The sequence below is a fragment of the Vigna unguiculata genome, chromosome 1 (assembly GCF_004118075.2).
Source record: "Vigna unguiculata cultivar IT97K-499-35 chromosome 1, ASM411807v1, whole genome shotgun sequence".
NCBI classification, from domain to species: domain Eukaryota; kingdom Viridiplantae; phylum Streptophyta; class Magnoliopsida; order Fabales; family Fabaceae; genus Vigna; species Vigna unguiculata.
Genome location: NC_040279.1, coordinates 38,712,109 through 38,735,647, shown reverse-complemented (window position 1 = coordinate 38,735,647; position 23,539 = coordinate 38,712,109). Strand labels below are relative to the sequence as shown.

At 33.1% G+C, this 23,539-nt stretch overlaps 3 protein-coding genes and 1 pseudogene across 3 annotated transcripts; 2 read left to right on the top strand and 2 right to left on the bottom strand.

Annotated features, from left to right (window-relative positions):
- Positions 1–93: 93 nt before the first annotated feature.
- On the bottom strand, positions 94–3,491 carry LOC114191138 (annotated as a pseudogene).
- Positions 3,492–5,958: 2,467 nt separating this feature from the next.
- Positions 5,959–7,761, top strand: LOC114179521 (uncharacterized oxidoreductase At4g09670-like). Its single transcript, XM_028065892.1, has 2 exons — positions 5,959–6,573; positions 6,751–7,761. The coding sequence occupies exons 1-2, from the start codon at positions 6,097–6,099 to the stop codon at positions 7,369–7,371; spliced, it is 1,098 nt and encodes a 365-aa protein (XP_027921693.1). The 5' UTR covers positions 5,959–6,096; the 3' UTR covers positions 7,372–7,761.
- Positions 7,762–8,564: 803 nt separating this feature from the next.
- On the top strand, positions 8,565–11,424 carry LOC114173263. The gene is made up of 3 exons (XM_028057578.1): positions 8,565–8,931; positions 9,850–10,087; positions 10,919–11,424. Exons 1-3 carry the CDS (start codon positions 8,632–8,634, stop codon positions 11,068–11,070), a joined length of 690 nt encoding a protein of 229 aa, XP_027913379.1. The 5' UTR covers positions 8,565–8,631; the 3' UTR covers positions 11,071–11,424.
- A 5,103-nt stretch (positions 11,425–16,527) lies between these two features.
- On the bottom strand, positions 16,528–21,929 carry LOC114163029 (transcription repressor KAN1-like). Its single transcript, XM_028047113.1, is given in 7 exon segments — positions 16,528–16,971; positions 17,168–17,267; positions 19,459–19,612; positions 20,026–20,071; positions 20,587–20,663; positions 20,934–21,267; positions 21,270–21,929. Coding segments are annotated over 7 exon segments (1,491 nt in total). The 3' UTR covers positions 16,528–16,851.
- Positions 21,930–23,539: the final 1,610 nt, after the last annotated feature.

Sequence of the window (23,539 nt, the reverse complement as noted above, 5' to 3'; positions counted from 1 at the left end):
ATCTAACAATTCAAAAGATTCTTTTGTGCTTCCTCACCTTGCAAACATAAAATAAAGCTGTTCATGCCTAAACAAATTTGCGTGGCAAGAAACTTAACCAGGCAGGAACCATCTGCAAGTATATAAGAGGTCAAAAGAATAGTAAAACTTAGATCTTAAGAAACATATAGTGCCAGACCAGTGGTGAAAATCTGTTTGGTAGGCTTTTAATAGAGGCCAATTCCTATTTTCTCTCACCGTCTTTCTCGCTCACTCTTCCTTATTTCATAATGCCCAGACCATGTAAGAAATTAATAAATTATAAAACTGTCTTCGATTTCCATGATCTTGTGTGTTAAAAGGTACAAGCAATGAATAACATTATGTACATTTTTTTTTTATATAAATGGGAAATGCAGTCTCATGCCACGTAGAAAAATTAAGATCTATGCTGACAAATAAGTGAGAGTGGACGAATTGTACTGTCAACTCTCAAAACTGGAATTAATTAAGGATGATAAAATATCAAGTTTTGATTGTAGAAATAATTAGTAAATACATTTGCAAAGTTTAGTTTTATGTAGAGATCATACTGAACTTTTTTCCTGACAAAAATGTGAACAGAAGGCAAAGAAATACCGACCTCTAATGATGAGGACCAAAGAATGAGTTTTGACATCAATGCATTCACGATGTAATTCACAAATTCTTCCCAGAGCAGAAACTGCACGTCCTGCGCTTTTTCATTCAGCGGTTGATTTGAATGAATCATCAAAAGAATGAGTTTTGACAATATTCCTAAAATGGACCAAACAGATATTAGCTGTGAAATTATTAATAATATTGCAAAATTGTAAATTGCAAATTATGGAACAAAGAAAATACTATGATAAAGGCTTCAACTGAGGTGTTCCAAGCTCTACACAAATTTTAATTCCCCGTGTTGCCTCCTGAAAAGTGAAGGGGGATAAATAATTGAATGTAGAAAATAGCATGAGAAATGAAACCAAGGCAGGAGAAAAAACCTCTCTGATAGTAGAACTTTCGTCAGTGCATGCTTCCAGTAACATCGGAAGATAAATTGCGCAGTACCTACCAAGTAAAACAAACAGTGGGTAGTATCATATCTTTTTGAGATTCATAAAATGTTTGGAGTATACAGGAAGGAAAAAGGAAAATTAAAAGGACTACTTGTGAGCAACTTCTTCACATCGTTGTACAACTACATTTAAAGTTGACAAAGCAATACTTTTTAGCTTAGAGCTTTTGTCCTGCGCAAGCGAAAAGCCCAAAAACAAAAAAATTAGAGGACTATAGTGAAGGGGTCATGGCGATTAAAATATTAAGAGCCTTGAAAGCTCAGAATGAAAATCTTATAAGGTAGGTCTGGCAAGATCCAACCAAATTGGATTCAGCATAATGCAAGATAATATTACTTACCTGAAGCAATGACAAAAATTTTCCCATTACAGTATCCGCATTCTCATTCAGCGTTAAGCTTTCTGGCAAAGTGTTCTTCAGAAAAGATTGCATTGCTAATCCAGCTTGCTCCTACGAAAACAACATGACATTGTTAGCTTATCAAGTCATGTTTGAAATGATAAACAGTGGATAGATATGAATTTTAAAAGGTTTTCCAAGTATTTATGTTTCAGGTATAATTAAGGAGCAACAACCAATGGATTATGTAAGCTGCAACAACAGCTTCAGCATGATATATACAAAGTCAAACACAGGTACCATACCTTTACATCAAGGTCTTGTTCGTTGTCCAGTGCATTGCAAAACACATGCACAAACCTATGATGGTAAAGGAGTTGCACCACCTGAACAAAGTTTGAAGAGGTCAACATGAATTTGAAAGTTGCCATCCGAACCTGAGCATGGGAGTCTTCCATCAACTCCAAAACTTTCCTCACTACTTCACCAATAAAACTTCCCATTAATACCTGCACAGCACACGAAAATCATTACTAACGATTTCAATAACATTTAATATTTACACCAAGAAGTAATTTAATATTCCAAAATTTTTGTTACAAAATGTTAAAAATGTAATGATCAGGTCACCATTTCATCGGAGAAGTCTTCTGCGATCACACTCAGCATTGTGATTCCCGCACGGCGCACCCTCCATTCCTCGTTATCCAATTGAAGAAGGAAAACTTCACACGCAAGAGGCACTACTTTACTCGCTCCGAGTGCGGCACAAAGCTTCTTCAAACCCTTCATTCCAGCCTTCTCGATTTCCAATTCACGCTTGCCATCACAGCCATCCTCGGCAACATATCGCAGCATCTTCGTCGGAACAAAGAACAGCCTCCGCACGGTCTCGTGAGGAAGGTTGACGAACACATGCTCGTACTCTTTCACCTCCGTCATGACCACCACTAACTGAAAGGCTAAACAGTGCGTCTCCTCGCTAAAACTTTCGCTCTCCGCGATCTGAAGCACGTCGAGAACCATGTCATTCATGTACGTCTTCAAAAGCAACGGCTCTTGAGAAACCAGATTTATTAACTCCGCAAACGCGCTTGGGAAATAGGAACCTTCGGAGCAATGCAGGAGCGTGAATACGCCAACCATGATTGCGCGGAGGAGGTCGTGGAACACCGGCGGTTCGGAGAACAACCGGACGAGGCTGACGACGGCGCCGAACGACGCGACCTGGACGTCGCGGTTAGAGGAGGCGAGAGACTTAAAAAACGACGCGCGCAGCGCGGAGACGGTGTCGCTTTTCTCCTCGAGAGCGCTGGAGATGAGAAATCGAGAGTCGTTGGAGAGGTTTTTGAAGACGAGCGACGCGAACTCGCGGCAGTTGTCGTTATCGGAGGCGATAAACGACGTGAGGAGATCAAGAGCCTCGGGCCAGTTTTGGTGCGTTTTGTAAGTAACGGAAAGGATTTCAGCGAGGAGGAGTGAGGCGAGGCGGAGGACGTGGAGAGAAGATTCTTTGGCGAGATAAGCGAGGAAGTGGGCCTTGAGGTGGCCCTGGGCGATGGGCTTGAGTTTGGGCCAGAATTCGGCTGCTTTAAGGAAGTGCATGGCCCGTGCGGCGTTGGCGCGTGTTTCGGGTAGTGCGTCGGTGCGAAAGAGGAATAAGAGTTTGATGAGGAGAATATCTGGGTGGTGGTGTTTGCAGCATTGAAGGAAAATGAGTGCATGGGAGCGGAGATTGTGTTGGTCTTGGTGTTGTGAAGCGTAGATATGGGAGAAGAGGGTTTCAATGGGTGTGTTGTCTTTGGAGCTCAGAATTTGGAACGCTTTGGTTTGCATTTCGATTGGGAACTCTGAGGCCTCCATTCAAATGTTTCTGCTTTAACTAAGTGTGAGGGGAAAAAGGACAAAAGAGTTTGGCGGCTGAACATGAAAGAGAGATCGCAGTCACAAATGGAATTCCTCATCTGCATTGGAATTGCTTAAGAAGAGAGTGTGATTTTCAAGATTGCGATTCTGTTGCACCTTCTTCAGAAAGTTAAGCCTGTGGAACTAAAAGATAACGTGGTTTTAGGGGAGTTGGTTGACCGTTGACGAATGAAGTTTTGTTGTGATTATTGGGTATAAGCAAAGATACATTTATCTCGGTACTGTATTTGGAATGTCTTTTAGGTACGTGTTAATATGCATGCAGAGAGTGTTTCTGTTTTTGCTTACCAATATTAAGTTTGTTGGGATTTCGCTACAATTTCTTGTTCAAGTTCTATAAACTGACCAGGATCTTTCTGATAAAAAAAATAATAATAGACAAAATTATGTCAATATCTATTCTATGAGATTGTTTGTTGTTAACGGTTACGTAATTTTTTTTTATGTACACATTTCACTATTTTATTTTTAAATTTTATAAACTACTTTATTAATTATTTCACAACTATTTTTTATAATTATAATTATTTTTTGAAAAAAGTATTTTTATAAATTTAATAACATTTTTTTTATTTTAATAATAATTAAAAAAAATATTTTATTTATTATCATAAAGTAAAAGTAAACATATATTTTAACTAATCCTAAGTAAAAGATATTATCTAATAATGTTTTATCCGATTAACTACCCAACATATATGTTTTCTAATTGAATCTTTACTCATAGGATATCTCTAGTATTAGTTTCTAGTAAGTTGCTTGAAAACATTCATTTATCTAGTTTCTTCAAATTAAGATAGATTGATATTATGTTTAATAAATTAATCACAACAACAACAAAATTATCATATGTTTCTCGTCATTACTAAATACAAATCGTTTCTTTTAACAAGGCTTTGTTCTTAGAGCATTGTGCACCTAAATTAAATATTCATCTCTTATTTTTTATATCAAATTTTCATTTTCATGGATCATTGTCCATCACAAGCGAATGTTTATTTTTCAGTATATGTCTTAGATAAAAAAAGAAACAAAAAAAAGAAACATTGATATGATTTTCCTTTATGCTATTTTCATAGTAATGAAAATAATGTTAAATTATTAAAAAAGTGAAAAAAGGTGTTAGCATAGTTTCTTAATAGTTAGAGTAAAAATGTTTATCATATAATAAATTAAATAACTTGGAATTTAAATTTATTTTATTTTAGAATAATGATACTATAATTTCCATTTTTTTACTCATTTTTTATTTTTAATATGACTTAATGTGGATTATTCTCTCAAAGGAAAAGATAGTGATAGATTAATCAATTATTCACACTAAATCACGTCAAAAAAGTAAAAATTGGGAGTCAAAGTATACTTTTCTTTTATTTTATTTAAAATGTTTAAATGTTCTAAAATTTCAACTTAAAAGATGGATTATAATTAATTAAAATCAAGTTTATCTGTTTTCTAGTTATTTATGCTTTGTTTGTTTGTACTAATTTAGTATTGGAGAAGAAGAAAGAGAATGGATTTGTGGTGCAAGTGGTTGATTTTGTTATATTAATTTGAAAATAAATTAGTTAATTATTATGAGGAGTTTATTACTTTTTGAGCAAGTTGACAGACAATGAAAGGAGAAAATGTATAACTTGTATTTCGTTTACCGTAATCACTATCCTCACATTTATGAAGTTTCAAAACTCCGGTGTACAATTAAATCTCTTTTTGAAATTACATAACTAATCTCTTTTTCAAACTACAGAGACGTAGAGATGCAGGTCGCGTGGTGGAGACGAGGCACGGAGGGTAAAGCTAGGGCTAGTAAAATACGGGCCGTGTTGGTATGTTCCTCTTTAAAAAATGAGTTCAAAAAGTCTGGTCTATGGACGGTCTATTTTTGTTTTAATTTCTTGTGATAAGTTTTTAATGTTATACAAATTAGAAGAATCAAACAACTTCACAAAATTAAGTTAAGATTTTGAATCATTAATTGATAATTTAATATTTTTATTATATTTATATTTATATTTTGACATACATGATAAAATATTAAAATTTTAGTACATTCAGAAATAATATTTATATTTTTCACTTATACAAAAATTTAAAATGTCCATACAAAATTTTAAAGAAAAATTAAGAAATTTAAATTTTTTACTGAATTTTTTGTTGTTATTTTCTTAATACTAAAAATACACTATATTAGTATTTTAAATATTTTTTTAATATATTTTAAATTTTTAAAATTAGTGATCATCAAAGTATAAAATAAAAGATAACGTGTAATTAAATATAAGATAAGAGATAACATGTAATTAAAGATTTATTGATATTTAATTACTTTTAACTTTTAATATAATAATAGTTTAAATTATTAATTCATCATATATCTTTTAGTATATTTTATATTGATACAAAATTTCTTACACGTTATTTTTTTTCAAATACTTTTCTGTAATATAAATAACTCTGTCCTTTTTTTTTCTTTTTCGTTTCTTTTCTCCTCGGTTTCATTAATTTTCATACTATTGGAATTTATTATTGTTGAAATGAAAAATTTTATTGTTTAAAATTTTAAAACAATTTGTAAATGAGTTGAAGCCCCACCACACGATCTACCAAACAGTATCGGTGGCATCTCCCTCACTAATATCCTATCCATGAGTACACAATATCATCAAGAGCTAAACTAAGTACTCAATCCTTGCGCCAAAATCTCCATAGCGAACTTACACCTCCGATTGAAACACCCGTGCATATATCATGGTTGATACCACCAAAACGGTGCGTTTCGGCATCTTAGGCTGCGCCAAAATCGCTCGGAAAGTGGCTCGAGCCATTGATCTCGCCCCCAATGCCACTCTCTGCGCCGTCGCGAGCCGTTCCAAAGAGAAGGCCGAGAGGTTCGCCGCCGAAAACGGGTTTCCTGCAAGCGTGAGGATTTACGGGAGCTACGATCAGGTATTGGAGGATCCTGGCGTGGACGCCGTGTACGTGCCTCTCCCCACGAGTCTTCACGTGCAGTGGGCGGTTATGGCTGCCGGTAGAAAGAAACACGTGCTGGTGGAGAAGCCCGCGGCTCTTGACGTGGCGGAGCTTGACCGGATCCTGGCAGCGGTCGAATCTAACGGCGTGCAGTTCATGGATGGGAGCATGTGGTTGCATCACCCTAGAACTGCCCACATTCAACACTTGTGCTTTGTTCCAAGCTCAGCTAATTGCATTGGACCAATTCATTTTGTGAGTAATCGAATTCATATGATTTATAATTTTGTTAGTTCAACATATTAACAATTTCACCATACATTTTTACAATGACAAAAAAATTGTCACATAATGAGAGCTTTCTGAAGTCATGGAGATTAATCTGTATTGATAAAAAATCTGACACGTTTGTAATCTGCAATTTTTTTGAAGATCCACAGTACATCAACAATGCCAGCAACACCTGAATTTCTAGCGAGTGATATTAGGGTAAAGCCGGAGTTGGATGGTCTTGGTGTACTTGGTGACTTGGCCTGGTACTGCATTGGTGCTTCCTTGTGGGCAAAGGGCTACCAATTACCGATCACTGTCACTGCTCTTCCTGATGTCAAAAGAAACAGTGCCGGAGTCATCTTGTCCATCACAGTTTCTTTGCTGTGGGAGAAACCAAACCAAACACTAGCAACCATTCACTGCTCCTTTCTTTCTCACTCCTCCATGGACCTGGTCATATGTGGTTCCGATGGCTCTGTGCATCTCAGGGACTTTATAATCCCGTACCAAGAGACCAGTGCGTCGTTTGACCTCACATTTGGAGCCAAGTTTGTTGACCTTCACATTGGGTGGAATGTGAAACCAGAGGAGGTTCCTGTGGTCAATGAGCTCCCACAAGAAGCTCTAATGGTTCAAGAGTTTTCTAGGCTTGTTGCAGGTATTAGAGATTGTGGGTCTCAACCCTCTACCAAATGGCCTGAAATCAGTAGAAAGACTCAACTGGTAGTTGATGCAGTAAATAAGTCACTAGAGCTTGGCTGCAAACCTGTTTCCTTGTAGCAGGATGGTTGCAAACATGTGGCAAATAATCCAACACCTTAAAACACCCTCATTTCCATCAAAATTGGAATAGATCACCATGGCTTAGTAAAGAAGGAAGCTTTTGGAACTGCTATTCCTAATCAGTTTCGAGGCGTGATTGTAACAAGAGATACAAATCATTTTGACCTCTCTCAGAATCGTTAATGTTCATGTAAGTAGTATGAATGATATTTGCCATCCGAACCATTTATCAACTTCCGTTTATATTATAGTTTTTCAATTCAGTCACTAGTGAAATTAGGGGATGCTGTTGCGGAGACGTGTGGAGCTTTAGGACAGAAATCATCACCCTTATGGATAGCAGTTTACTGTTGGGAAAAACAGAGATTTTCAAAATTGTTTGTTTAAGTTTTGAATTTAAAATAGTTTACAAATTTGATTAGTATATTGGACAAGAACTTCAAAAAACTTATAAACTAACTACAATTTCAATTCTAAAGAAAAGGTGGGACTGCAGTATATATATATATATATATATATATATAACAAATTTCAAAGATATACATTAAATAAAAGTTAATGGATCAGTTTATTAACTTCTCTTTTGACAGGATAGGTTAGGAATACACAATTTTGTTTTTGACGGATCAATAATAAAAAAAAAAACAGAAAACAAATGGAATAAACAAACTCATTTTATCATTCTTAATATATTAATTGTACACGTGCAATACAAAATAAATATAATAGTATTTATATTCACGTCCATAATATTTCTAAAGATTTATCATTCCTTGTTTGTACCTCTTATTTTTATACATAAAAAGAAAATTTAGATGAATTGCGCAAAAATACTCATAACATAAAAAGAAAAATAAAAAAATCTAAATGAATTAAAATTCATTTAAACGCACATAAAAGTAAAATATTATAATAGTTAAATCTTAATTATAATTAACTTATATATAAATTCATATATATTAAAGTTGGTTCAATCATGTCACAAAATAACACAAATTCTTCTTTTCTCTTTCTTTAACATTTAATAGTTTTCAATATCTTCGTTCTTAAGAGACTCAGACTTAGTTAGAGGTGTATCACACCGTCCACGTGGAAGATAAAGCTCAAAATATGCCGCCGACGTGAATCTCACTCTATGACGTGTCCGTCTTCACACTAAATATGCAGTCACACGTGGGACCAACCTTGATGCAACTCTTCTTCCCATTAACAAAAAGTAGATTCGAATCACATACTCTTTCTCCTCTGCAACTGAAAATGGCAGAAAATTCCAAAGGCAATGATAATGGTAACGGCTTCTACGTTAAAGAAGAAGAAGAACTTAAGGTGAAGCAGAAGAAGAGAACAGGGAACGATTCTTTGCCGGAAGTCCTTAACCGCATCGCCTCCGCCATTCTCTTCCCGGGACCCGGTGACGATGGATCTGTAATTCGTCGCATCAAGGTCTCCGTCGCCGACAACGCTCCGCTCCTTCCGGAAGCTTCCAGAAACTCCGCCCGCGATGTTCTCCTCTGGTCTCGCGGCGGCACTCCCCTCCGCGCGCTCTTCGTCATCACCGTAAGAATAAATGATTCAATCGAGTAGTATTTCTTCGATTTGTTGATTGAATGGCGTTTCTTCACTGTTTAAGAATATATTCATTCTTCTAGCTTTTATAGGATCTGATTTTAGCTTCTGCATGCGTTTCTATTGGTTAAATGTTTCAATCAAGTAGATTGACCTCGGTGTAATTAACTGATTTTCAGCTTGAAGAGTTTTTGTTTTTAAAACATTCAGAATTTAATTAGTATGTGTATAGAGGTCTGCTTACACTATTACACTAATATCTAATCAGGAATTGCTAGGTTTTTCTGTGCGTTTGGATAAGGGTTTTCAACATTGATTTTAGTTCAAATTGATTTTGAAGTGGGAGTTATTTATATTGAGATTTTTATTTTAAAAGTAAATTAGTGGAAAAATCAAGTGTAAGAATCTTGATCCAATACAAATTATACCTAAAGTTATTTCAACTCAATTTTGCACTATCGATTTCGCAAAATATCTGATAAACTTGCAAACTTTGTAAAAAATCCCGTTAAGAAACCCAATAAAGATGCTTCATTATGTATTAAGAAGTAGTAGTTTCGAGAAGGTATTGCATTGTGTTGTAGATGTAAAAGTAAGCCGATGAAAAAAGAGGCTTAAAGAGGCGTTCCGATAGAGTTATTAACATGCATATGATCATCATTAGATTTCAAAGCATGCAGGGTTTGTTTCTTTTCGTCATATTGATCGTGGGAATAATCAAAAGGAGACGCATGATTATCACTTATCAGATTTGATGTCGTTTAATTGCATTTTACATACGTTTTTAAAAAATTAAGTTGAAGTAAAATAAAAACTTCATAATATTTATTTCAAGGAAAGATTTATGATAAGATACATTTCTCTTTTCTTTAGAATGTTTACGATTTTTGTTTTTCCTTATTACTGCAGGTTGGAGCAGTTGGTTTTGTTGCTTTAACAGGACTGCTTGTATTTATGCTTTTCCTTCTCGCTGCGACCATAAATGCCATAGTCATATCGCTGCTGATATCTTTGGCAGCTGCAGGAGGATTCTTGGCTCTTTTCTTTGCTTTTGTTACGGCTATCTACATCGGAGCGTTATCAATTGCCATATTTGCAATTTCAGTTACTACATTTTGGGCATGTGTGGCTATTCTGATAATCACAGGTAAACAAGGTGCTTGGTCACCATTCTTTTCTCTTTCATTTTCAATGCTTCGTGTTTTAGGTTTGATTTTGTGTCAAGTTACGCTACTGTAAAAACTTTAATCAATTCTTTGAAATTCAATTGAGTACAGTTATAGACATATATCTCTTCAATAAGTGTGCCTCTGAATAAAATTTAAGATATAAACTGCATCCTTTTGTTACAATTAGGCAGACATTTTGTCAGATTAACTGTTCTATTGGTTATTTTCCTTCCCACTATAGAAAAGCTCCTCTGTATACTGGCAACATTGTACTAGTTTCCTTTCCTAGTCACTGAATCCCATTGGTCAAATGAATGTTTAAAATTCTGAATATAATTGCAATTATTGCACTGGTATTGCCATTTTGCTTATCTTAGTGAAAATACTACCTACTGAATTGCTAATGAGCACGGATGATTTAATGGGTTATATATATATATATATATATATATATATATATATATATATATATATATATATATATATATATATAAAATGTCTACCATCAGAGTTTTCCTTCACTCAGGAGCTTACCAATTAAACACTTGCGTAGACCAATATTTCCTGATGTGCTGGACTACTGCAACAGAATTTCAATAAAATTATAGAATATTCATGCGAAGATCAAAGCTACGCGGAAGGTTGTATGGCATCACTAACTTAACTGGATCTGATTTTATCCTCTTCAATCTAAAATTAAGATTATGTTGATGTTTCTTTGATGGATTTTCACAACGTTACTTTTTATTTATCATCCTTATTTTTTCTGTGGGTTAACTCTACTGAACATGGAAATCAATTTGAATCAGGCTGGACCGGATTCATCTATTCGGTGTGGGTGGTAACTAGAAAGAGCTTTGGATTTGCTAAACACTCGTTGGACGTGACTGGCTCTGCAATTTCATCTTATACTACTGCACGGCATGCCCGCTACCTAATACACACAAATTCAAATCAGTAGGGGATGATAACAAATGGAAACTCGTGTACAAATCTTAAGCTACATGTCCGTTTTGGAATGACACTAGCTTCTGTTGGCTGGTATGAAGCCTTGTTCTTAGATCCTACCTAGTTTGGTTTCAATCCCTATCCTTTGTTCCATATCAATGAATTGTGAGAGATGTTTGGATAAATAAGCCAGGTTATTGTGTGTTGCAACTTATAACCGATATGAAATTACATTTCCGTGTAAATGATGTAACTGTGGAACAAGGTATGTTTGCTGCATTTGTGGGACAACGATGTACGTGCAAATACTTGTATATATTTACATTCTGTTTTAAAGCTAGAATGCAGAATTTCGGATTGGCATTCCTCTTTTTTCCATATTTTCACCTGTGATAGAAGACGGATTTTATTCTACCACGAAACTGGGATTTGGACAAGCACAAAAAAAGGGGCAAACTTCAAAGGTGAGAAATACTCCGAATATTATAAAACAAGGCATCTCTTTAAGGCTTATGTTAGTGTCCCTTTGGTAATTTACTGAAATCAATTTCTCACCCCGTTATACAGTTTGTATTTAAAATACGTTTTGAGAATCTGAGATTAGTTTGGGGATACACTTTAATCAAATTAAAGCTTTAAAAATAAGTTCTATTAAAATTAATTTGACTAATATTTAAAAAAGACTATCGACACAGGGTGAAAACCGTGAAAATATTTGGGTGAGAAATAGTAAAAAGGCCTATATAGGTTTGAGTGAATCGGATAGCCTGACCCAAACTTGTTAGTTTGGGTTGAGGTTTTTAGTGGTTTGGGTCAAATTCAGCAGTTGAGTAAATCAAATTTTGGTTGCTTTGCATAGAGAGTTTATAATTTAAAACCTGTAAACTCGATGTAATGCTGCATAATTATCTGTTGTGAAAAAAATTGCGGAATACCTCGTCATTACACTAACGCTTGTTTATGTTTCAGCTAAAACATAGAGTTTGCATTTGTACTAAAATGTATTTCATGGTTAAACAATTGCTCTGAAAGTATTGTTTAAATTCCAGGAGTTCTTCGGCTTTATGCCTCTATAAAACAACTATGAAGATCATTATACGTGTATCATTTGTCTAAAACTTGTAATTTAGCATCTCTTAGTTTATGTCCTGTTTTTTCTGTGTTGCTCGTAGTTTTTCTTTTTTGCTTACAGGTAATGAAATAGATTCAATTTGCTTTTACTTTTAATGGTAAAATCATTGTTAATCATATTTTATATTAAGATTTAAGTTTAATGCACCATTATAATCTTAAGCTTAAATAATATGTGTATATATATAAAGAAAAACAAACTATTTATAACTAGATACTTTTATTATTAATAATAAATACTTTGTTATAGTAACTGTGAATAAATTAAAGAAACAAGGCACTTAAAAATGAAAAGTAAAGTTAGGAAATGAATGATTAAAATCAAGGCACGTCATCTCTATTGATGAGATGTATGATGATTTAAAATTGAAAAATATTTTTTATTAAGAATATTTAAAGTTAAAAATGTTAAAATTCAATTTATTAAATATGATTTACTATATCAAAACATTAATTATAGAGAAAATTAAAATAAAATGTAATGGATATAATGTGGAATGAATAAAAATATGAATTAAATTAAATACTCAATATGGAAGTCACATTTTCATTCCGATTTTCTTATTCAAGGGAATAAGAAATCCGGACGTAAAAGCTTTATGTAGTTGTTAATTACATACTGAATTAAGATACATATATTCATGGATAAAGTTAGAGCTGTATTATAATTACTTCCAATTGTAATGTGAAACTAAGGGTTGAAAATGAAGTTAAGCAGCGTAAATAATGTGATAGTCTGAGAACGAGGTTCACCAGTAACGAAATCACAATGGATTTTTCTAAATCTCATTGGTTTCCGATCTTCATCTTAATTAGCATTTGCTTGATCATTAAGAAATTGGGATCCTTAGTCGGAGAATATAGTGAACTAAAGGAATTGAATTTCAACTAAGATAGTAAATTTGATCTTAAACTTCATTTTCTAAAACTTGAGATAAATCTCGATTGCCTGAATAAGAATGGTGAAGACGTATACCCAAACGTTTTCTGTATTGTGAAATGCTCTATTTTACTAATTGTGATCACCCCCTCCTAATTTTCTATGTTAGTTTACGTACTGCATTAGTTTAGTTATAGAAATCGTAATGAAAGTTCCCACGGCCATAAAGTGGAGTTCGGATAAAAATGAATTTGTAACATTGGTTCTACAACTTTCTTTAGTCACTTTATATTATGTGTGATTCGATGCTGCAGTTGTTCAGATCAATACATTGATTTAACAATCGTCATTAGTAAATAAAAAAAAACGATGTTAAAAATAAATCCAAGTTATTTATTATTTTAAGAATCATAAGAATATGTTGAATAGAGATAAAACTAATTTTTAATATATAATTAGATACACAGATGGAATTAAACTTAAAATTAACATAATATAAAAATTTAGTTTAACAAAGTTTGTTGTAAAATTGAGTTAGATTTAAAATAGATAATTTTAAAAAGATAAATGTTAGACTTTTAAGCTATGTTAATTTTTTGTTTGTTTTACGATTATTTTTTAATTTAAATTTTTGTGTAAATATTTCCATGTAAGACATAGTCGAAACTAGGCTAATTTTATCGAATTAGAATTTGATTTATAGTATTTTTTTTTTGCTGTAAATATTTTCTATCTTTTCTTTCTCGATCTATTTGGAATTATATCACATGGTTTCACAAATTCAATTAGTTAAGGATGCTGTTCTTTTAGTAGGCCTAACTCTTGAATGTTGTTTGTTTGGATTGGTATATAATAGGGCTTTGTGAGATATTTACAGTTTTTCTTTTAAGTTAAAGTTGCAACTGTCGGTCGACATAAGATTTTGTTTATGAGTAACTGTGATTATAAATTCGTGTGAATAATTGAAAGATAAAATTTAGAAGATTTCAATTCAGGTGTTCAATAGTCTTTGTATACCAAGTGTATTATAGTGATTCTTGAAAGAAGTTCTGGAAACTAGTTGTCCAATTTGTTGTGTTTTTGAGTTTTTTTATGTACAACTTAGCTCTTACGTTCAATTCAAACAGTAATAATTATTGTAAGCACAAAATATTATTACTCAAGCATCATACCCACCATCTTAGTATTAATTATATTGAGTCAATTAATATAACCCCATAATGAAAAATGTATTGGCTAACTCCTACATAAAAATACTGTATTGTGACAAAAAAAGAAGAAAAAGCTAAAATGATAATAAGCTCCAAAATTTTATAAACTAAGTCAATATTTGTTAGTTGTAACTTTGCAAATTATTCTCTTTTTGATGACAATTTAATTCCTGTCATTGAACCGTAAAAACTTGGTTAGAATTAAGCTAATTTGTTTGTAAAGTAGAAAAAAAGAGGTTATGTAGTATAATAGTAAGTTTAGGTTGGTTGATTTGTTCATCTGAAGTACTTTTGAAGTTCATATAAACTAAATAAAATTTTGCAAAGAAACCTGGAGAGGATAGAGAATAAAAAACAAACTAACATTTTCGAGAATTCATTAATTAAGCAGATTTAATTTGATAAGTGAAAATTGGATAAAAGGCAATGAATTTGTTTGAAGGAAATTTGACATTTGACCACACCTACACAATCAATAGGTGCCACTTTAAGGGTAAATAAATTATTTTTTTGGGAGATCGGTGAAAATAATTCGTTAAGTGAAAGTCTTAAAATTCAACGTATTTTCTTTTAGAATTGAAAGATATAAATATGTTAGGCTAATAAAAATAATATCTTAAAAAATCTCATATCGTTTAGGATATGTTAGAGAATGGGTGTTAGTAATTATATAATGGATTCTAAGTCCATAGTATTTCATGTCCTAGTCGAACATATTTTAAGTATGTATTTGATTATTCTTTATAGTTTTGTATTAAAGTATTGTGAGGTTTGGGTTACATTCTTGTATCGGAGAATGAGGATGTAATTGGGTTTAAGGACATGTGAGAGTAATACCTATAAAGTTCCACATCATTTAAGATAAGTTAGGAAGTGAGGTGGGTATTGGTAACTATATACAAATATTCAAAGTCTATGGTGTTTTGACTTTTTTTATACTTTTCTATCAAAGTGATGTGACATGCTAAATTCTTGCTTTGGAGAGTAAAAATATATTTAGAGTCAATGATATATAAGAATAATGATATATGAGAATAGTCTATTGTACAAATCTTCATGTGTTATTCTCATTATTTTTAATGTAAATTAAAATTCAGTATATACATATTTTATATATATATATATATATATATATATATATATATATATTATCTTGAATAGATAAAAATTGTAATTAAGATAGTATTCAAGTGGATAAACAATCTTTTATTTACTTTTTTACTTATTTGCCAAGTAATATACCGTGTAAAAGAATAGAAAGGAACGTGACTCAATATTTTAACTTTTTGAAGAAAAAACAATTTAAAAATATCAATTTATTTGTTCGAAATTATTATTTTAGCTTTTCAATAATCAAAAGTTAAAAGGCAACGGAAATCTCAGCATAATTAAACTTTTTTATTGTAACTTATAATTAAAAGTTATTTAAAATATCGTAAACTCAATTAAATGATTCTTTCTTATTATTAGAAACCAACATGAAAAAACTTTTATATTTTCTGCAAATTAATCAATAAGTTATATACTACAATAATTTCTTTTTTAATCTTAATAAACAAAACTATTATAACCTCTCAAATTCTCATCTATGGCTTTCAATTAGATGGCCGAGTGAATGCATTAAATCACTAATTGCAGCGAATTTGAATAGTCTTGCTTTCCGTCGGCATTCTCATCACTGTGTAAATTTCTTTCAAGAAAGTGGTAGATCTACTAATTCTAGGTTTTAATAACCTCCCAATTCTTTCATTCTCTTCCATTATCGTTGCTTTCTTGTTTTCTTTTATCTACACACCACAAATTGGCATGTAATTTTCCCTTCCACTGCATAATTCTTTTTTTTTTCACACTTTATGATGTTTATACATTTCTTCATCTTCACCAAACTCTATAACCTGACAATGAGCTCTAACTACTATACGTTAATGGTGTCTTCATATGCTTATTCATGGGTTTTATTTCTCGAGACGGAATAATTTCTTAGCTTAAAATTATTACAGCAATCACTATACATTTATTTTCATTACTTCGTTTTACCATTTAGATATTAACTTAATATGATTCATGACTGGTCTCTTTGGCTTGAACGTAAACCTGTAATTTGTAGGAATAACTCTTACAAAGTTTCAATCTTGCTCATGATTTTTCTTCTTGTGTGAAATGCCATAACTTTTACTGAATATTTTAGTAGGGTTTGACAGGTATGCTGAGAAAAAGTATGAAATAGAGAAAGAGAAAAAGAACAGGAGAATACGATGAGTTTTGTATTTCTTCCCCTTCCTCTCTATGTTTCTTCACTGTTGTTCTGCATTTGCAGCTACATAAGTTTTGGTGTGTCTCCTCCTCACCAATAAATAAAATATAAATACAAGAAAAGGTTAAACCAAAATTGTTCATGAACCCAGGAAACTTCTATATAGGGCTTTTTCTTCTTCTGCTTGAATATATATTATATAGTACCACCTCTCTACATTTGAGGAAAGATGATGATGTTATCAGTGTTAACAAGGGTCGTAATTAAACTAAAGATTCAAACTAGCTAGCTACAATAAGAGAATTAAACCAATGAAAATTAGGCTTGTCCTTTGCCATTCCAATCTGGTCTCCCTAATGTGAACTCCAAGCTTGGGTTCTTGCATTCTAAATTTCCTGATCCTGACAAGTTGTTCTTCAGTTGGCTTGAATCACAATCCTGCTAAACCAAACAATCATTCGTACAACAACAATAATTATTATTACAAAGTATTAACTGATATTCACTAATTTAGTGACATCACGTTATGTTATCAGTTAAAGCTGAAAACTAAAGTTTCCCAATAATGTCGAGTTCAATAATAATGAGTACGAAATGGTAACAACAAATCAAAGTACATAGTCTATGTTAGTACCTGAATTTGATGTCCTCCGGATATTTGTTGTGACTGGAAGATTGGTGGTCGGAAACCATTTATGTCGTTAGAACTGTTTTGTGGCCATGATTCTCTATTGCTGATAAGATTCATTCATATATCAGAAGGACACAGAGAAGAAAGATGAAATTCCATTAGTGCCATTGCTCCTTCAGATTATATACCATGTATATCATCGCAAACTATTTAAACTACATATATACTATGTACATATCATATATATTCAATATACAATACTTTAAAATTTAAAAACTGTTAAAGAAGAATCAGATATGTATCAACTATCTGTTGGTATTCTCCTGAGTGTCTATTTTTGGTTTTTTTTTTATCTTAATCATGACACCCTAAACCACTTTAATGAATTACATGAATCTATTCTAAAAAATGTCAAAATCATAACTGATCATAGCATAAAGCCTAGCAGTCAACACAACTGCACAAGAGCTTCAAAAAGATACATGTTGTCTAATCACTCTCACGAAACATCTTTTATATATTTGATTCAAATATATAAAAGATTGATGTTGTTACTTTATCTCAGAGGTAGCTAAGATCAAGACCTGGACTTTATCGCAGAGAAATAAAACCACTATCCATAAATAAGCATATGAAGAGTCTTATATTTTAACCCACAGAAAAAAGAAAGCTAATAAACACAGTGAAAATTTTATATATGTGGGTGTTGAACTACTTGTCGTGGTATAAAATATTTATTTTTATTGCATTATAAAGGGAAGAAACTGAAACAAAAACAAGCCTACATATTACAGTAGTGATAAACAATGATAAAAAAATCATATCTAGAAGTACCATCAATGTTGACACATTATATAAAAAAAAAGTAAGAAAAAGGACTCACTACGATATTTTGATGTGGTCAGGCAAGCACATGGTAACTGCCAGTTATACGTACAATAGAACTCCATTATTATAACATAACGATTTATGAGACTTTTCTTTTTCCACCAAACGTGACGTTTATTTTGATGAACTTTTTTGATCCAAAGTTTAAGTTCACTAATTCAATCGTACGACTACCAGAAGGTGGTGTTTGTCTAAAGTTTAGTAAATCCAGAAACTGAATAAGAGAATATCATGGCTATGATGAAGGTATTGGTTAGACGCGTAAATAACATAGATAGTTGAAGAGAATGTAAAGGATTAATGTCAAGTGGTAAAACTGAGAATGATTTTTATGAGATAGTTTTTGCAGTCAAGTATTTGATATGACTTTTAAAAATAATTAATTGTAAAAAACAATAAAGTTAACATGTATAGTAGTTTGTAATCAAATGAAAGAATAAAACTGTTTTATCTTGTGATAGCCTAATCCTTCTTCTCTTTTTGTATGAAAGTACAAACTCTCAAAAAAATAAAAAAGGTTACTGGCTATCTTTACTTGCAAGAGAGGCAATTCAACCACTAGGATTATAAATCTACCTTTTGTTCTTTTTGGGGGAATATAAACTTATGTACATGTATTTTTATGTGTAGGCATGTTAATCACTTAGTTATTGGAATATAATTCGTGCAGTAAGTGATTAATTACATGTCAATCTATCCAGCATTTTCTGTCATAACACCTTCAAGATAAAAGCAAAGGAAAACCATTTCAAGGGAAAACTTAGTCAATTACTTACATTTCCCCACTCTATAAAATATATATTATTTGTTAAGTAGAAAAAAGCTCGAAGGATTTAACCATTTGAGTTGTATGCAATGTGGTGTAAGTTGAGAATGTTAGCAACAACAAATTTTACAGCATTGAATAATTAAGATCAAATATGCATCGAGAGGAGTTAGAAGTTAGTAGGTAGTAATAGGAGACACACACTTCTAAAGGGAGAAAAGAGAGGGGGCAAAAAGAAAAGTGATTGAGAAACTGAGGGTTGCTTTCCTTTTATGCTGATTAACGTTGGATTATGTCTTGTTGCTTTCTTTTGACATTGGCTACAAATCTAAGGCGAAAAAATTAACTAAGGTACAAAGATATATAAAGGAAAGAAAAGAAAGAGGAAAATCAAACACAAGTAAAGCAAAAGCTGCCACAAGAACCCTTTTTATTCTTCATAAAAAAGAGTGAGGTTGGACGTGGGTTTGCGTTGATTTCTAAGAGATACCATGCAAAAGCAAAAGCTAACAAATCAAGCAACGCAGTGTCCCAAAACAAATTAAAAACGTACGTCCATGCAAGCACAAAAAACATATATATGAAGCAATTTTTATAGTCCGTAAAACGAGAAAGAGGAACTGATAATAGTAATTTTTACCTTGAAGAGTTACTCCATAGAGTATTGGCCGAAGAGTAATCCATATCTTGTTGCACCGGTCGATCCGAAAGGCTTCTTTGGTCTGAAAATTGACGCATACCACCGCTGCTTCCCATTGGAGACATGTCATCTTCTCCTGATCCATCTGAAAGGCCTGCAACATAAATAATGACACAAATTTCACATCCAAGATCTTTCTATGTATAAATATTAATTAATATATGTGTGTGTGCATGCATGCACGCATCTTCATAATTTTTATATAATTTGTTTTGGAGTATTGTGGAAGTCTTCTGGGATATCTTAAATATATCTTGGTGAAACCCCTTTTTCTAGGGACAGTTGAAAGCCTCAGAAACAGTATAAGGCTAAGAGAGTACGGTAGAAAACAAGGGAATGAATATATAATACTTGCGGTGAAAAAACCGAAATAGTTGTAGAAAATGTCCGAAAAGAACGAGGTAAGTGGCATTTTCATTTATTTAGTTTTACATAAAAAACGAAAAACTAGTTGTGTAAGGGAAAAAAAACGAAAAAAGTGGGTGAAAGTTGAGCAATATGAATTACCTGAAGAAGCTGCAGGCTTGTCAGTGGTCTTCACAGTTCTATACATCTGGAAAGAATTAACACAAAAACAAGACATTTTATTTACAAAAGCATTTTATTAAGTGAACTAAAACAAGTACGCTCACACACGCGTATATACATGTATAATTTTTGGTGACATAAATAAATTAAAGAAAATAAAATAAAAATAGCTGGTGATTCGCATTTAGATCCCCTTCCATTGTCTCTATCTCTCTCTCTTTCCCTCTTCCATGTTATAGCTCATCTGGATTGTCTGAGTTTTCTCATTAATCACGAGGTTGATGTTTGATAAGGTGGTAATGAGAGGTGTATTATTGGTAAATGATGACTTTTGTCTGTTGTTTTTTCTCTCTCTATAAGCAGAAGCTGTGTGTGTCTGGTTGTTTCAGACGATAAAGCCTCCAACTAAGCTCACTCCACAGTCTTTAAATTCATCCACTCCCACATTCACTGCTTTGTTCATCGGCGAATGTGCCTCTTGGAGAGACCAAAAACCCGCCCCACAAACAAAATATAGAGAGAGAGAGAAACCAAACATACCTGCAAATGGCTTTTGACATGAGCTAATGTGAGATCCTTCACATCCATGAGCTCTAGAACTGACTTTGGTGTAGCTCCTAAAATTCATCATCTAAATACATTAGCCAAAAGCCTAAAAGAGGAAAAGAAGAACAAGAACAACAAGAGAAATAAAAAAGAAACCTACCTAACTGTCTAATATTGCACATTCTTTGATTACAAGAAAAGAAGATATAAAATGACAAGCGAAGCGAAAGTCAAAAGTTTTAAAAATGAAAATATATATATTTTAAAAAGAAGGGACGGAAATTTGAAAGAAGAAACAGTGGAAAAAAGTTGGGGAAAAAAGATAAGTAATTTATCTTTACTTTCATGGCCACCAAGAAGCTCCACAGCATGGACGAATCGAGCGTGTAGTGTGCTTGTCCACCGCATTCTCGGTGCTCTCATGCTTCTCTTCGTCGGTAACTTGGGCAAAAACCTTGATCTCATCAACCCCGAAGAGGCCTCGTGAGAGCCTCCAAGTCCAACCCCGTAGTGTGATGATGAGTGATGGTGGTGCAATGGATGATGAGATTTGAAGGCCTCCCCAGAAATTCCATTAAACCTCGTGGCCGTGGCAGCCCTATAAGCCGCGGCCGCCGCCACGGTGGTCCCACCTGAGCTCAAATAGGACATGGGATCCGGTGTACCTGGCGCGGGGCAAAGTAGGGTGCAGGAGAAGAAGTAAAAGAAGGAGAAGAACACAGAGGAGAACAAGAAGAGGACAAAGAGGGATATGTAGGCATGTGATGATATAAACACATTTTGGCGTGATGATCCTTGTCTCCTGAATGTTCCATGGGCAAGAAAGGGAATGAACGGTTGTGATACACCGGAATCCCCTTGATTGGCCTCAATCCTTCTGATGACACATCAAGCAAAGAAACCCCATAATTTATGTGACTCAAGTGATTGGAGGAACTTGTGGTGCTTGTCGCCGTTGCTGCTTTTGAAGCATTCCCGGTGTTAGAATGGTGGTGAAGATGATGAAAATGAGGCTGTTGGGTCTGATAATAAGGGTTGATGCCGGTGTTGGTGTTGGTGTTGTTGTTGTTGGTGTTGGTGTTGTGTGGTGGTGGTTCTTCAATACCCCCTCTTCCTCCACCACTGAAATTCCTTCCCAAAGAAAGCTCAGTGTGAGCTTGAGAAGGGAAATTTGTGCTGGTTGAATTGCGAGCCTCATAATTGGTGGCACCACCACCAGATGTGCCGTTGTTGCAAATCAAAGAAGAAGAAGATGAAGTGCTGGGTGGACTTATGTGAAGGGAAAGATCAGGTGTAGAAGTTGAAGTAGGTTCAATGAAAATCCCCTCCAAGGGCATCTTCTTGAGAAGGGGTATATAGCTTGATGGTTAAAGACTATATAAGAGAGATATAGAGATAAGTATAGAGATATAGAGAGAGAGAGAGAACTTCTTTTCCTTTATTAAAATCAGATTTTGAGACAAAACAATTAAAGTGCAATATTCAGAGGCAAGAAACTGTGCAACAATCGTTATGTTTTGTTGGTGAGAGAGTTGGTTGAAGACATAGAATGAAATGAATAATTTTCCTTTCCCGTTTTTAGGCTTTCCCCGGGAAAGAATCTGGAAAGCTAACTCTTGCTATCTGGGAAGAAACCTTTGTGCTTTTGAAAGAACCAACAAAAAAGAAAGAATAATAACAATAAGAGAAGGAAGAAGATTGTACAGAGAGAGAGAGAGAAAGCTAAGGGAAAAAGGAAGAATGAATGATAGCAATCTTTAGTAAACAAAAACAGACATAGTGAAGAGAAAGCGGAAGAGTGTGATGAGAGGAGGGCATGTAGAGAGAGAAAGAGAAAGAGAAAGAGAAAGAGAGAGACAGATAGATAGGAAGAGATAGGAGGCAGTGATGTTCAGCTAACAGTGGAGAGATGAGAAGAGAATTTAATTTATTTCTCTCTATTTTTCTTTTTCCTCTTTAAATAATTAAAGAAAGAAAATATGGAAAAGAATTCCAGAAAGGCATGGAATAGAAAAACAGGAGGATTTGCGTTTTGTTTTCCTCGAGAGTATATCTCGGAAAATGACACTAGTGAGACGTATGATACACAAACATTATTTTTATTATTATTTTTTTCAAACTGTTTGAGGGGTTTTTAATATCTCTACAAATCAGACATTAGAGGATAAGAAGACTACATATGCGGAATTTCCCTAATTTAATACACATTATAAGCGCAAGCATCCAAGATTAAAATTAGATAGACGTGATCAAGATATGTATGTATGTTTGGTTTAGATGAAAGGAACCCCAAATTTCATAAACACGTGATCTTCACTTTAATATTATCAATTTCATGTGTGTAAACATATTAATTATACACACTTCTCCAATCTCCATTTACTGTTTCTTGGTAACACTGTTTAACAATTATATTGGTCCCATGTTAATTAAGAAAGGGTTGAATAAATAAATACATAAATGTAACTTATAATATTTTAGCTTTTAGTAGACTTATTGATCTAGTTAATTAGGTGATATAAGAATATAATTGGTTAGTGCAAATTGATTTGAATATTTTAAAATTAAAATTTTTAAGACCTAGACTTAGCATGGGAAAAGTAATTTCGGCCACCAATTCTTTTATTTTCTTTGTGAATATATTTTTGAAAATACATAGGAGATAGATGGGTTTATAAATGTTATAATTCCTTGATCTTCACTATTATGTCGTCGTATTGATTAATGCTTAGTGTTTTAGCACATTTAATCATAAAGGTTAAATCTAATTTGATTTGTACAAGTAATGAATACTATTGTCTATAGCCAACATAAAATACATATTTCTCAAATGTGTACAAATTTATTTATATAAACTTAAATTCTAAACTCATATAGATATTGTTCGATAACAAAACAAAAATGTTCCATAAAAAACATGTACTTTCTTCTGAATTAAACCTTACAA

Coding starts and splice junctions, on each gene's coding strand:
- LOC114179521 (XM_028065892.1), top strand. CDS start 6,097: ATGGTTGATACCACCAAAACGGTGCGTTTCGGCATCTTAGGCTGCGCC. Junction 6,574..6,750: donor GCATTGGACCAATTCATTTT/GTGAGTAATCGA, acceptor ATTTTTTTGAAG/ATCCACAGTACATCAACAAT.
- LOC114173263 (XM_028057578.1), top strand. CDS start 8,632: ATGGCAGAAAATTCCAAAGGCAATGATAATGGTAACGGCTTCTACGTT. Junction 8,932..9,849: donor GCGCGCTCTTCGTCATCACC/GTAAGAATAAAT, acceptor TTATTACTGCAG/GTTGGAGCAGTTGGTTTTGT. Junction 10,088..10,918: donor GGCTATTCTGATAATCACAG/GTAAACAAGGTG, acceptor AATTTGAATCAG/GCTGGACCGGATTCATCTAT.